This window comes from Oncorhynchus mykiss, unplaced genomic scaffold (genome assembly GCF_013265735.2).
Source record: "Oncorhynchus mykiss isolate Arlee unplaced genomic scaffold, USDA_OmykA_1.1 un_scaffold_186, whole genome shotgun sequence".
Lineage (NCBI taxonomy): Eukaryota > Metazoa > Chordata > Actinopteri > Salmoniformes > Salmonidae > Oncorhynchus > Oncorhynchus mykiss.
The window spans coordinates 696,687-712,500 of record NW_023493673.1 but is presented as its reverse complement, the minus strand read 5'-3'; the positions used below and the strand labels follow the sequence as shown (position 1 = coordinate 712,500).

The following is a 15,814-nucleotide window of genomic DNA, read 5'->3' as shown; positions in this document are numbered from 1 at the left end:
AGTCAGTGAGAGCTGCAGCTGTGTCTGTTCCTCTCAGAGAGAACAGAGAGGAGAGAACTGAGAGAGAGGGAACAGAGAGCTCCCCCATCTGGCTGCCCATCCCACACTGAGATGAGACAGGACACACACACTATGGCTTGGCTATTTGTAAGGTGATGTGCGTGTTGATGTTGTGACTAAACCATTCTCTCTCCTCTGTCTCTGTGTGTGTGTGTGTGTGTGTGTGTGTGTGTTGATGTTGTGACTAAACCATGCTCTCTCCTCTGTCTCTGTGCGTGTAGGTCGTTCGGGTCAGGCGGTGGCGGTGCGGGCCAAGGTGTTTGGCTTCACCGTGATCTTCTACGACCCCTACCTGCAGGACGGCTTGGAGCGTTCCCTGGGCGTCCAGCGCGTCTACACCCTACAAGACCTGCTCTACCAGTCAGACTGCGTGTCTCTGCACTGCAACCTCAACGAACACAACCACCATCTCATCAACGACTTCACCATCAAACAGGTAGAGAGGACAGCTGACCTTTGACCTATATGGTATAACTCACTGACTCCCAGTCAGTTATTAATATGAGTTATTAATTCATATGGTTATTAATATGGGTTATTCATTCATATGGTTATTAATATGAGTTATTAATTCATATGGTTATTAATATGGGTTATGAATTCATGTGGTTATTAATATGGGTTATGAATTCATGTGGTTATTAATATGGGTTATTAATTCATATCGTTATTAATATGAGTTATAAATTCATATAGTTATTAATGAGGTATTAATTCATATAGTTATTAATGAGGTATTAATTCATATAGTTATTAATGAGTTATTCATTCATATAGTTATTAATGAGGTATTAATTCATATAGTTATTAATGAGTTATTAATTCATATAGTTATTAATGAGGTATTAATTCATATAGTTATTAATGAGGTATTAATTCATATAGTTATTAATGAGGTATTAATTCATATAGTTATTAATGAGGTATTAATTCATATAGTTATTAATGAGTTATTCATTCATATAGTTATTAATGAGGTATTAATTCATATAGTTATTAATGAGTTATTAATTCATATAGTTATTAATGAGGTATTAATTCATATAGTTATTAATGAGGTATTAATTCATATAGTTATTAATGAGGTATTAATTCATATAGTTATTAATGAGTTATTAATTCATATAGTTATTAATGAGGTATTAATTCATATAGTTATTAATGAGGTATTAATTCATATAGTTATTAATGAGGTATTAATTCATATAGTTATTAATGAGGTATTAATTCATATAGTTATTAATGAGTTATTAATTCATATAGTTATTAATGAGGTATTAATTCATATAGTTATTAATGAGGTATTAATTCATATAGTTATTAATGAGGTATTAATTCATATAGTTATTAATGAGTTATTAATTCATATAGTTATTCCTCAGACTGTCCTGAACACCTCATCATCCTTATATATATTATATATTATCACTATAAACTACCAACTCTGCCTAGAAGGCCAGCATCTCGGAGTCACCTCTTCACTGTTGATGTTGAGACTGGTGTTTTGTGGGTACTATTTAATGAAGCTGCCAGTTGAGGACTTGTGAGGCGTCTGTTTCTCAAACTAGACACTATAATGTACTTGTCCTCTTGCTCAGTTGTGCACCGGGGCCTCCCACTCCTCTTTCTATTCTGGTTAGAGCCAGTTTACGCTGTTCTGTGAATGGAGTAGTACACAGTGTTGTACCAGATCTTCAGTTTCTTGGCAATTTCTCACATGGAATAGCCTTCATTTCTCAGAATAAGAATAGACTGACGAGTTTCAGAAGAAAGTTATTTGTTTCTGGCCATTTTGAGCCTGTAATTGAATCCACACATGCCGATGCTCCAGATACTCAACTAGTCTAAAGAAGGCCAGTTTTATTGCTTCTTTAATCAGAAGGCCAGTTTTCAGCTGTGCTAACATAATCACAAAAGGGTTTTCTAATGATCAATTAGCCTTTTAAAATGATAAACTTGGAATAGCTAACACAACGTGCCATTGGAACACAGGAGTGATGGGCCTCTGTACGTCAATGTAGATATTACATTAAAAATCTACCGTCTCCAGCTACAATAGTCATTTACAACATAAACAATGTCTACACTGTATTTCTGATCAATTTGATGTTATTTTAATGGATAAAAAATGTGCTTTTCTTTCAAAAACAAGGACATTTCTAAGTGACCTCAAACTTTTGAACGGTAGTGTACATATGATATGAGTAATGTATGATATGTAAACATTATTAATGTGGCATTGTATAAAGTGACTAGTGATCCATTTATTAAAGTGGCCAGTAATTTGGTCTCAATGTAGGCAGCAGCCTCTCTGAGTTAGTGATGGCTGTTGAACAGTCTGATGGCCTTGAGATAGAAGCTGTTTTTCAGTCTCTCGGTCCCAGCTTTGATGCACCTGTACTGACCTCGCCTTCTGGATGATAGCGGGGTGAACAGGCAGTGGCTCGGGTGGTTGTTGTCCTTGATGATCTTTATGGCCTTCCTGTGACATCGGTTGGTGTAGGTGTCCTGGAGGGCAGGTAGTTTGCCCCCGGTGATGCGTTGTGCAGACCTCACTACCCTCTGGAGAGCCTTGCGGTTGAGGGCGGAGCAGTTGCCGTACCAGGCGGTGATACAGCCCGACAGGATGCTCTCAATTGTGCATCTGTAAAAGATTGTGAGGGTCTTAGGTGACAAGCCAAATTTCTTCAGCCTCCTGAGGTTGGTTCACCACGCTGTCTGTGTGGGTGGACCAATTCAGTTTGTCTGTGATGTGTACGCCGAGGAACTTAAAACTTTCCACCTTCTCCACTACTGTCCCATTAATGTGGACAGGGGGCTGCTCCCTCTGCTGTTTCCTGAAGTCCACAATCATCTCCTTTGTTTTGTTGACGTTGAGTGAGAAGTTATTTTCCTGACACCACACTCCGAGGGCCCTCACCTCCTCCCTGTAGGCCGTCTCGTCGTTGTTGGTAATCAAGCCCATTACTGTCTTCTGCAAATTTCTGCAGATTTGGAGGCGTGCTTGGCCACGCAGTCATGGGTGAACAGGGAGAACAGGAGGGGGCTGAGCACGCACCCTTGTGGGGCCCCAGTGTTGAGGGTCAGCGAAGTAGAGATGTTGTTTCCTTTCCCACAGCTTAGAGCTGCTATCAATACAACAATACCCCATCTAGTCCTGGTGGAGGAGGGGAGAATTACACCTCTTATCTCAGTTTCCTCTGACTCTCTCAGGTTGACTTCACTGCTCAGAGCTGCTGTCAAAACTACAATACCCCATCTGGTCTGTCTGGTCTAGCACCTGGTGGAGGAGAGGATAATTACACCTCTTATCTCAGTTTCCTCTGACTCTCTCAGGTTGACTTCACTGCTCAGAGCTGCTGTCAAAACTACAATACCCCATCTAGTCTGCCACCTGGTGGAGGAGAGGAGAATTACACCTCTTATCTCAGTTTCCTCTGACTCTCTCAGGTTGACTTCACTGCTCAGAGCTGCTGTCAAAACTACAATACCCCATCTGGTCTGTCTGGTCTGCCACCTGGTGGAGGAGTGGAGAATTACACCTCTTATCTCAGTTTCCTCTGACTCTCTCAGGTTGACTTCACTGCTCAGAGCTGCTGTCAAAACTACAATACCCCATCTGGTCTGTCCTAGTCTGCCACCTGATGGAGGAGAGGATAATTACACCTCTTATCTCAGTTTCCTCTTATTTTCTGTGTTTCTATTGTTTCTGGTTGACTTCACATCTGAGAGACAGAGAGAGAGAGAGAGAGCATTGAAGAGCTGTCTGAAGGAGAACAACAGAATAGAGAAGGCTCTATCTCTTAACCCAGTTCTCCTCTCCTGTGTCTCTTCTTCACTGTTCTCTCAAGCCTGCATCTTCTTATCGTGTGTGTGTGTGTGTGTGTGTGTGTGTGTGTGTGTGTGTGTGTGTGTGTGTGTGTGTGTGTGTGTGTGTGTGTGTGTGTGTGTGTGTGTGTAATTAAAGGATGACTGACGGTGCGAGGGCTTTTCATGTCGTGGATTTCGTATTGTGTCTAGATTTAAGGGATTACAATTTCTTCCAAGAATAGTAATTGGATTTTTCTGGAGCTGTTGTTTTTCTCCGCTAGCAGTTTTTTATTTATTTTTGTTGTCTAGTATAGTTATCAACTGTCATCTTGTCCTCAACGTAGTGCACTATCAAGGGAATAGAGTTCCATTTGGGATGTCCCCATCTACAGCCAACGCTGTGAGCTGAGCCAAGTAGTGCACTATCAAGGAATAGAGTTCCATTTGGGAATAGGGTTCAATTTGGGACGTACTCAAGCACACAACTCTTAAAGCACTTTTGACAGTGATCCCTCAGAGCTGATTTTCCTCAGGTGTAGATGTGTCTCCATGGGGATGAGACAGACATATTTGCGTATGCGTGTGCATGTGTTGCCCAGGTGCTCGGTTTGTCATGTCTTCAGTAGAGCATTCAGTGGAGCGTCAAATACATTCTAGGCTCTTCTACAGCTCTGTCAGTAGGTCATCTCTATTCTAGTCTCTCTTCTCCAGCTCCATCAGTAGGTCATCTCTATTATAGTCTCTCTTCTCCAGCTCTATCAGTAGGTCATCTCTATTCTAGTCTCTCTTCTCCAGCTCCATCAGTAGGTCATCTCTATTATAGTCTCTCTTCTCCAGCTCCATCAGTAGGTCATCTCTATTATAGTCTCTCTTCTCCAGCTCTATCAGTAGGTCATCTCTATTCTAGTCTCTCTTCTCCAGCTCCATCAGTAGGTCATCTCTATTCTAGTCTCTCTTCTCCAGCTCCATCAGAAGGTCATCTCTATTCTACTCTCTCTTCTCCAGCTCCATCAGAAGGTCATCTCTATTCTAGTCTCTCTTCTCCAGCTCCATCAGAAGGTCATCTCTATTCTAGTCTCTCTTCTCCAGCTCCATCAGAAGGTCATCTCTATTCTAGTCTCTCTTCTCCAGCTCCATCAGTAGGTCATCTCTATTCTAGTCTATCTTCTCCAGCTCCATCAGTAGGTCATCTCTATTCTAGTCTCTCTTCTCCAGCTCCATCAGAAGGTCATCTCTATTATAGTCTCTCTTCTCCAGCTCCATCAGAAGGTCATCTCTATTCTAGTCTCTCTTCTCCAGCTCCATCAGTAGGTCATCTCTATTCTAGTCTCTCTTCTCCAGCTCCATCAGAAGGTCATCTCTATTCTACTCTCTCTTCTCCAGCTCCATCAGAAGGTCCTCTCTATTCTAGTCTCTCTTCTCCAGCTCCATCAGAAGGTCATCTCTATTCTAGTCTCTCTTCTCCAGCTCCATCAGAAGGTCATCTCTATTCTAGTCTCTCTTCTCCAGCTCCATCAGTAGGTCATCTCTATTCTAGTCTCTCTTCTCCAGCTCCATCAGAAGGTCATCTCTATTCTAGTCTCTCTTCTCCAGCTCCATCAGAAGGTCATCTCTATTAAGATGCTTAAAAGAAGGACGCAAACAAATTCTTTGTAATAACTACATGTTGGTGGCACCCCTCTTTAGATCAAATCAACCCCCCCCCCCTTTTCTCTCTCTCTTATCTTTCTCTCCCCCCGACCCTTCTAGATGCGTCAGGGAGCGTTCCTGGTGAATGCAGCGCGGGGAGGGCTGGTGGATGAGAAGGCCCTGGCTCAGGCCCTGAAGGAGGGGAGGATACGTGGCGCTGCCCTGGACGTGCACGAGATAGAACCCTTCAGGTGAGACACACAGTGCACGAGATAGAACCCTTCAGGTGAGACACACAGTGCACGAGATAGAACCCTTCAGGTGAGACACACAGTGCATGAATGTACGAGCTCACACACACACACACACACACACAAGTGGACGTCCTCTCTACAGAACCATTGAAGTGAGACACACAGTGGATGAGGATATAGTTAACCTGACAGTAACACCTCATTATAGTTTACCTGACAGTAACACCTGCTACCACCTCAGTATAGTTTACCTGATAGTAACACCTCAGTATAGTTTACCTGACAGTAACACCTCAGTATAGTTTACCTGATAGTAACACCTCAGTATAGTTTACCTGACAGTAACACCTGCTACCACCTCAGTATAGTTTACCTGACAGTAACACCTCAGTATAGTTTACCTGACAGTAACACCTCAGTATAGTTAACCTGACAGTAACACCTGCTACCACCTCAGTATAGTTTACCTGACAGTAACACCTCAGTATAGTTTACCTGATAGTAACACCTCAGTATAGTTTACCTGACAGTAACACCCCAGTATAGTTTACCTGACAGTACCACCTCAGTATAGTTTACCTGACAGTAACACCTCAGTATAGTTTACCTGACAGTAACACCTCAGTATAGTTTACCTGACAGTAACACCTGCTACCACCTCAGTATAGTTTACCTGACAGTAACACCTGCTACCACCTCAGTATAGTTTACCTGACAGTTACACCTCAGTATAGTTTACCTGACAGTACCACCTCATTATAGTTTACCTGACAGTAACACCTGCTACCACCTCAGTATAGTTAACCTGACAGTAACACCTCATTATAGTTTACCTGACAGTAACACCTGCTACCACCTCAGTATAGTTTACCTGACAGTAACACCTCAGTATAGTTTACCTGACAGTAACACCTCATTATAGTTTACCTGACAGTAACACCTGCTACCACCTCAGTATAGTTTACCTGACAGTTACACCTCAGTATAGTTTACCTGACAGTACCACCTCATTATAGTTTACCTGACAGTAACACCTGCTACCACCTCAGTATAGTTTACCTGACAGTAACACCTCATTATAGTTTACCTGGTAGTAACACCTGCTACCACCTCAGTATAGTTTACCTGACAGTAACACCTCAGTATAGTTTACCTGACAGTAACACCTCAGTATAGTTAACCTGACAGTAACACCTGCTACCACCTCAGTATAGTTTACCTGACAGTTACACCTCATTATAGTTTACCTGGTAGTAACACCTCAGTATAGTTAACCTGACAGTAACACCTCAGTATAGTTTACCTGACAGTAACACCTCAGTATAGTTAACCTGACAGTAACACCTGCTACCACCTCAGTATAGTTTACCTGACAGTAACACCTCAGTATAGTTTACCTGACAGTAACACCTCAGTATAGTTTACCTGATAGTAACACCTCAGTATAGTTTACCTGACAGTAACACCTCAGTATAGTTTACCTGACAGTAACACCCCAGTATAGTTTACCTGACAGTAACACCTCAGTATAGTTTACCTGACAGTAACACCTCAGTATAGTTTACCTGACAGTAACACCTCAGTATAGTTTACCTGACAGTAACACCTCAGTATAGTTTACCTGACAGTAACACCTCAGTATAGTTTACCTGACAGTAACACCTCAGTATAGTTTACCTGACAGTAACACCTCAGTATAGTTTACCTGACAGTAACACCTCAGTATAGTTTACCTGACAGTAACACCTCAGTATAGTTTACCTGACAGTAACACCTCAGTATAGTTAACCTGACAGTAACACCTGCTACCACCTCAGTATAGTTTACCTGACATTAACACCTCAGTATAGTTTACCTGACAGTAACACCTCAGTATAGTTTACCTGACAGTAACACCTCAGTATAGTTTACCTGACAGTAACACCTGCTACCACCTCAGTATAGTTTACCTGACAGTAACACCCCAGTATAGTTTACCTGACAGTACCACCTCAGTATAGTTTACCTGACAGTAACACCTCAGTATAGTTTACCTGACAGTAACACCTCATTATAGTTTACCTGACAGTAACACCTCAGTATAGTTTACCTGACAGTAACACCTCAGTATAGTTTACCTGACAGTAACACCTCAGTATAGTTTACCTGACAGTAACACCTCAGTATAGTTTACCTGACAGTAACACCCCAGTATAGTTTACCTGACAGTAACACCCCAGTATAGTTTACCTGATAGTAACACCTCTTCCAGTGTCAGCGAGCTCTGTTGTCAGGGAGATATGTTGTCAGGGAGATATGTTGTCAGGGAGATATGTTGTCAGGGAGTTATGTTGTCAGGGAGATATGTTGTCAGGGAGTTATGTTGTCAGGGACTAATGTTGTCAGGGAGATATGTTGTCAGGGAGATATGTTGTCAGGGAGTTATGTTGTCAGGGAGATATGTTGTCAGGGAGTTATGTTGTCAGGGAGATATGTTGTCAGGGAGATATGGTGTCACGCGATATGTTGTCAGGGAGATATGGTGTCAGGCGATATGTTGTCAGGGAGATATGGTGTCAGGCGATATGTTGTCAGGGAGATATGGTTCTACTGTGAACACACATCAACAAGACGTCAACAGAGGACCTGTAATCCCACACTACAGTGGCTCATATCAGTGACACCTTCACACACAACCCTTGGACCAGGGCACGGAGGGTGAGTTGGGAGGACTGAGGGAAGAAGTCTCAGCATCTCAGGGATGGAGAGGAGATGAGGAGATGAAGAGAGGAGATGAAGAGAGGAAATTAAGAGAGGAGGAAATGAAGGGAGGAGATGAAAGGAGGAGATGAGGAAAGGAGATTAGATGAAGAGGCCACTGCCTGATTTGGGTCTGATACTTGTTCTCTCTAAAACCAACCCCCCCACCCCCCAACCCTCCCCTCTCTCTAGTTTTGCTACAGGCCCTCTGAAGGATGCTCCCAACCTGATCTGTACACCACACACAGCCTGGTACAGTGAACAGGCTTCTCTGGAGATGAGAGAGGCAGCTGCCACCGAGATACGAAGAGCCATCAGTGGTACGCCTGGTCCCCAGCACCTCACTAGTCTGGAACCCTGGTCCCCAGAACCTCACTAGTCAGGAACCCTGTTCCCCAGCACCTCACTAGTCAGGGACCCTGGTCCCCAGCACCTCACTAGTCAGGAACCCTGGTCCCTAGCACCTCACTAGTCAGGAACCATGTTCCCCAGAACCTCACTAGTCAGGAACCCTGTTCCCCAGCACCTCACTAGTCAGGGACCCTGGTCCCCAGCACCTCACTAGTCAGGAACCCTGGTCCCCAGCACCTCACTAGTCAGGAACCCTGGTCCCCAGCACCTCACTAGTCAGGGACCATGTTCCCCAGCACCTCACTAGTCAGGAACCCTGGTCCCCAGCACCTCACTAGTCAGGGACCCTGGTCCCCAGAACCTCACTAGTCAGGGACCATGTTCCCCAGCACCTCACTAGTCAGGAACCCTGGTCCCCAGCACCTCACTAGTCAGGGACCATGTTCCCCAGCACCTCACTAGTCAGGAACCCTGGTCCCCAGCACCTCACTAGTCAGGGACCCTGGTCCCCAGCACCTCACTAGTCAGGGACCCTGGTCCCCAGCACCTCACTAGTCAGGGACCCTGTTCCCCAGCACCTCACTAGTCAGGAACCCTGTTCCCCAGAACCTCACTAGTCAGGGACCCTGGTCCCCAGCACCTCACTAGTCAGGGACCCTGTTCCCCAGCACCTCACTAGTCAGGGACCCTGGTCCCCAGCACCTCACTAGTCAGGAACCCTGTTCCCCAGCACCTCACTAGTCAGGGACCCTGGTCCCCAGCACCTCACTAGTCAGGAACCCTGTTCCCCAGCACCTCACTAGTCAGGGACCCTGGTCCCCAGCACCTCACTAGTCAGGAACCCTGTTCCCCAGCACCTCACTAGTCAGGAACCCTGTTCCCCAGCACCTCACTAGTCAGGGACCCTGGTCCCCAGCACCTCACTAGTCAGGAACCCTGTTCCCCAGCACCTCACTAGTCAGGAACCCTGGTCCCCAGCACCTCACTAGTCAGGGACCCTGGTCCCCAGCACCTCACTAGTCAGGGACCCTGGTCCCCAGCACCTCACTAGTCAGGAACCCTGTTCCCCAGCACCTCACTAGTCAGGGACCCTGGTCCCCAGCACCTCACTAGTCAGGAACCCTGGTCCCCAGCACCTCACTAGTCAGGGACCCTGGTCCCCAGCACCTCACTAGTCAGGGACCCTGGTCCCCAGCACCTCACTAGTCAGGAACCCTGGTCCCCAGCACCTCACTAGTCAGGAACCCTGGTCCCCAGCACCTCACTAGTCAGGAACCCTGGTCCCCAGCACCTCACTAGTCAGGGACCCTGGTCCCCAGCACCTCACTAGTCAGGAACCCTGTTCCCCAGCACCTCACTAGTCAGGAACCCTGTTCCCCAGCACCTCACTAGTCAGGAACCCTGTTCCCCAGCACCTCACTAGTCACCTCACTAGTCAGGAACCCTGGTCCCCAGCACCTCACTAGTCAGGAACCCTGGTCCCCAGCACCTCACTAGTCAGGAACCCTGGTCCCCAGCACCTCACTAGTCAGGAACCCTGGTCCCCAGCACCTCACTAGTCACCTCACTAGTCAGGGACCCTGTTCCCCAGCACCTCACTAGTCAGGAACCCTGTTCCCCAGCACCTCACTAGTCAGGAACCCTGTTCCCCAGCACCTCACTAGTCAGGAACCCTGTTCCCCAGCAGGGTTGTAGTACACAACTTCAAACCAGACTTCATGTCAATTGTAGTGCACTATATAGGGAATAGGGTGCCATTTGGGATCTAACCCTTGCCTCCCAGATAACATCCACATTGTGAAATAACAACTTTAATTAGGGATTGTGTTGCCAGGCAACACTACCGGTCAAAGGTTCTAGAACACCTACTCATTCAAGGGTTTTTATTTGATTTGTTACTGTTTTCTACATTGTAGAATAATAGTGAAAACAATAAAACTATGAAATAACACATGTGGAATCATGTAGTAACCAAACGAAAGTGTTAAACAAATCAAAAATATATTTTATATTTGTGATTCTTCAAATAGCCTTGCCTTGATGACAGCTTTGCACACTCTTGGCATTCTCTCAACCAGCTTCATGAGCTAGTCACCTGGAATGCATTTCAATTGACATGTGTGCCTTGTTAAAAGTTAATTTGTGGAATTTCTATCCTTCTTAAGCTAACATATCTCCATCCCATAGCTAACATCTCTCCATCCCATAGCTAACATCTACCCATCCCATAGCTAACATCTCTCCATCCCATAGCTAACATCTCTCCATCCCATAGCTAACATCTCTCCATCCCATAGCTAACATCTCTCCATCCCATAGCTAACATCTACCCATCCCATAGCTAACATCTCTCCATCCCATAGCTAACGTCTCTCCATCCCATAGCTAACATCTCTCCATCCCATAGCTAACATATCTCCATCCCATAGCTAACATCTCTCCATCCCATAGCTAACATCTCTCCATCCCATAGCTAACATCTACCCATCCCATAGCTAACATATCTCCATCCCATAGCTAACATCTCTCCATCCCATAGCTAACATATCTCCATCCCATAGCTAACATCTCTCCATCCCATAGCTAACATCTCTCCATCCCATAGCTAACATGTCTCCATCCCATAGCTAACATCTCTCCATCCCATAGCTAACATCTCTCCATCCCATAGCTAACATCTCTCCATCCCATAGCTAACATCTCTCCATCCCATAGCTAACATCTCTCCATCCCATAGCTAACATCTACCCATCCCATAGCTAACATCTCTCCATCCCATAGCTAACATGTCTCCATCCCATAGCTAACATCTCTCCATTCCATAGCTAACATCTCTCCATCCCATAGCTAACATCTCTCCATCCCATAGCTAACATGTCTCCATCCCATAGCTAACATCTCTCCATTCCATAGCTAACATCTCTCCATCCCATAGCTAGCATCTACCCATCCCATAGCTAACATCTCTCCATTCCATAGCTAACATCTACCCATCCCATAGCTAACATCTACCCATCCCATAGCTAACATCTCTCCATCCCATAGCTAACATCTACCCATTCCTTCTTTATCCCGTTTTAATCACTCTACAAGTTATGGCTTCATTTAGTCTGTGTGATGATTCAGGTTGGTGCTTTGTATTAGAACTATCCCTCTCTCTCTCTTTACCTCTCTCTCTCTCTCTCTTTACCTCCCTCTCTCTTTACCTCTCTCTCTTTACCTCTCCTCTCTCTTTACCTCTCTCTCTCTCTTTACCTTTCCTCTCTCTTTACCTCTCCTCTCTCTTTACCTCTCTCTCTCTCTCTTTACCTCTACTCTCTCTTTACCTCTCTCTGTCTTTACCTCTCCTCTCTCTTTACCTCTCTCTGTCTTTACCTCTCCTCTCTCTTTACCTCTCTCTGTCTTTACCTCTCTCTCTCTTTACCTCTCTCTCTCTTTACCTCTCTCTGTCTTTACCTCTATCTCTCTCTTTACCTCTCTCTCTATTTACCTCTCTCTGTCTTTACCTCTATCTCTCGCTTTACCTCTCTCTCTCTTTACCTCTCTCTCTGTCTTTACCTCTCTCTCTCTTTACCTCTCTCTCTCTCTTTACCTCTGTCTCTCTCTTTACCCCTCTCTCTGTCTTTACCTCTATCTCTCTCTTTACCTCTCTCTCTCTTTACCTCTCTCTCTGTCTTTACCTCTCTCTCTGTCTTTACCTCTCTCGCTCTGTTTTTACCTCTCTTTCTCTGTCTTTACCTCTCTCTCTCTGTTTCTCTCTTTACCTCTCTCTCTCTCTCTTTACCTCTCTCTATCTTTACCTCTCTCTGCCTTTACCTCTCTCTCTCTCTCCACGTTTCTTAATCTATCTCCCTCTCCTCCCTCCATCTCCCCACTTTCTCTCTCTCTCCCTCCCTCTCTCCATCGCAGGCCGCATCCCTGACAGCCTAAGAAACTGTGTGAATAAGGAGTTCTTTGTGACCACAGGACCGTGGGCAGTAATGGACCAGCAAGGTGTCCACCCAGAGCTCAATGGCACCGCCTACAGGTAGGCTGAGGAAGCACAGCGACAAGTGTGACATCTACTGTGTGACACACACACACACATCATCTTATTTTATTGCTCATTTCACCTCTTGACATATAGGTTTATAAAGTTATTTTCATAGTCCTGGATATCTTGACTAGGTCAGATACATTTCTGAAATACAGGGACATTTACGGGCACATAAAGACGGTTTGAGATAAAGAAACTCTCAGTTAAAAAAAAACATGAATAGAGATGTCAATGTTATGTTTTTCTTAGAATGTAGTAGAACCCTGTTCCTGGAGAGATACCCTCCTTCCTGTAGGTTTTAACTGCAACCCTGTTCCTGGAGAGAAATCCTCCTTCCTGTAGGTTTTAACTCCAACCCTGTTCCTGGAGAGATACCCTCCTTCCTGTAGGTTTTAACTCCAACCCTGTTCCTGGAGAGAAATCCTCCTTCCTGTAGGTTTTAACTCCAACCCTGTTCCTGGAGAGATACCCTCCTTCCTGTAGGTTTTAACTCCAACCCTGTTCCTGGAGAGAAATCCTCCTGTAGGTTTTAACTCCAACCCTGTTCCTGGAGAGATACCATTTTAACAGGACAGCTCTAGTAACAGGGTCAAGTAACAGGGTAACATGGTCTAGTAACAGGGTAACATGGTCTAGTAACAGGGTAACAGGGTCTAGTAACAGGGTAACAGGGTCTAGTAACAGGGTCTAGTAACAGGGTAACAGGGTCTGGTAACAGGGTCTAGTAGCAGGGTAACATGGTCTAGTAACAGGGTAACAGGGTCTAGTAACAGGGTCTAGTAACAGGGTAACATGGCCTAGTAACAGGGTAACAGGGTCTAGTAACAGGGTAACAGGGTCTAGTAACAGGGTAACAGGGTCTAGTAACAGGGTAACAGGGTAACAGGGTCTAGTAACAGGGTAACAGGGTTGGAGAGCCCTGATACAGCGTTACCTCGTACTCCTTCACCATGTGACCTCCCTGGATGTTGATCTGATCTCAGTCTGTCCACCTCCGTGTGCTTCTCTCACACAGCCAAGCCAACCAAACTCTGCACGCCCTAACAACCGGGGCTCCTCAAGACAAAATGTAGTACCTATTGGCACTCAGGTAAATACTGTGTGATGATGCGGTGCCTCTTTCTGCCAGGCCTGGATATACTACAACCGTAGAAATGTAATCTATAGAACTGTTCTTCCCATTCATTCTACAGAATGTATTTCTATGATTAGAACCTCCCTGTTTCTCACCTATTTGCTGTGGACTGTAATGTTGTTACTGCCCTCTGGTCTGTTCTCTTACAACATCCCTTTAGTGTAGAAATAAACCAACTTCTGTGTAGATTTGACTTCCTTCCGCAGGGCTCTATTCAACCATTACTCCTCTGTGCTCCCTGTGGAGCTTAAGGCGACAACAAGTCCACACTTGTTGCATAGATTTATACACTCTTCCGTTAGACAGACCAACCCCCTCTTCTGTTAGACAGACCAACCCCCTCTTCCGTTAGACAGACCAACCCCCTCTTCCATTAGACAGACCAACCCCCTCTTCCATTAGACAGACCAACCCCCTCTACTATTAGACAGACCAACCCCCTCTTCCATTAGACAGACCGACCCCCTCTACCATTAGACAGACCGACCCCCTCTTCCATTAGACAGACCAACCCCATCTACCATTAGATAGACCGACCCCCTCTACCATTAGACAGACCAACCCCCTCTTCCACTAGACAGACCGACCCCCTCTACCATTAGACAGACCAACCCCCTCTTCCATTATACAGACCGACCCCCGCTACCATTATACAGATCGACCCCCTCTTCCGTTAGACAGACCAACCCCCTCTTCTGTTAGACAGACCAACCCCCTCTTCCGTTAGACAGACCAACCCCCTCTTCCATTAGACAGACCAACCCCCTCTTCTGTTAGACAGACCAACCCCCTCTTCCATTAGACCAACCCCCTCTTCCATTAGACAGACCAACCCCCTCTTCTGTTAGACAGACCAACCCCCTCTTCCATTAGACCAACCCCCTCTTCCATTAAAGTGTGTCTCTGGGTGAAGAAAGGTCTTCTACTACTCTGTCCTCATCACTCTGTCACAACGGAATCTTCAGCTCTGGGCTGCTTCGCTATTGCCTGCCTGAACTACAGATGACCTTTGACCCTGACCTCTAACCTCCTTCTCCCTAGGTACCCACCGGGCATGATGGGCATGGCTCCAGGGGTGATCCCGGGTGGCTTAGAGGGGATGGTGCCAGGGGGGGTACCAATCGCCCATACCCTGCCCTCTGGTACCCATCCGTCCCAGGCCCCCTCGCCCAACCAGCCAGCCTCCAAATACTGTCACGGAGAGACCAGAGAGCACCTTACCGAGCAATAGCACCCTGACCGCCAGCATAGCAGCCAGCCAACCAGCCAGCAGAGAGGACAATAACAACAGTGCCACAGGAAGAGGAGCTGCTGCCTTGGCAGCAGAGGAAGAGCATCATGCACCTCCTCAAACTCAACCAGTGGAGAGGACAATAACAACAGTGCCACAGGAAGAGGAGCTGCTGCCTTGGCAGCAGAGGAAGAGCAACATGCTCCTCAACACCTCCTCAAACTCAACCAGTAGAGAGGACAACAACAACGACAACAGGAAGAGCAACATGCTCCTCAAACTCAACCAGTAGAGAGAACAACAACAACAACAGGAAGAGCAACATGCTCCTCAACACCTCCTCAAACTCAACCAGTAGAGAGGACAACAACAACAACAACAGGAAGAGCAACATGCTCCTCAACACCTCCTCAAACTCAACCAGTAGAGAGGACAACAACAACAACAACAGGAAGAGCATCATGCTCCTCAACACCTCCTCAAACTCAACCAGTAGAGAGGACAACAACAGGAAGAGCATCATGCTCCTCAACACCTCCTCAAACTCAACCAGTAGAGAGGACAACAAC

General features: G+C 45.8%; 1 protein-coding gene across 2 annotated transcripts in view; it reads left to right on the top strand.

The window, feature by feature from the left end:
- The window catches only part of LOC110506208 (C-terminal-binding protein 2), an 87,773-nt gene extending 72,501 nt beyond the window's left edge, over window positions 1–15,272 (top strand). For both annotated transcript variants that reach the window (XM_036972610.1, XM_036972611.1), the window contains exons 5-9: window positions 282–496; window positions 5,620–5,750; window positions 8,685–8,812; window positions 12,753–12,870; window positions 15,056–15,272. In XM_036972610.1, the coding sequence (XP_036828505.1) occupies window positions 282–496; window positions 5,620–5,750; window positions 8,685–8,812; window positions 12,753–12,870; window positions 15,056–15,245 (782 nt within the window). In that variant the 3' untranslated portion in view covers window positions 15,246–15,272. The remainder of the gene's footprint in view (window positions 1–281; window positions 497–5,619; window positions 5,751–8,684; window positions 8,813–12,752; window positions 12,871–15,055) is intronic.
- The last annotated feature ends 542 nt before the right edge of the window (window positions 15,273–15,814 follow it).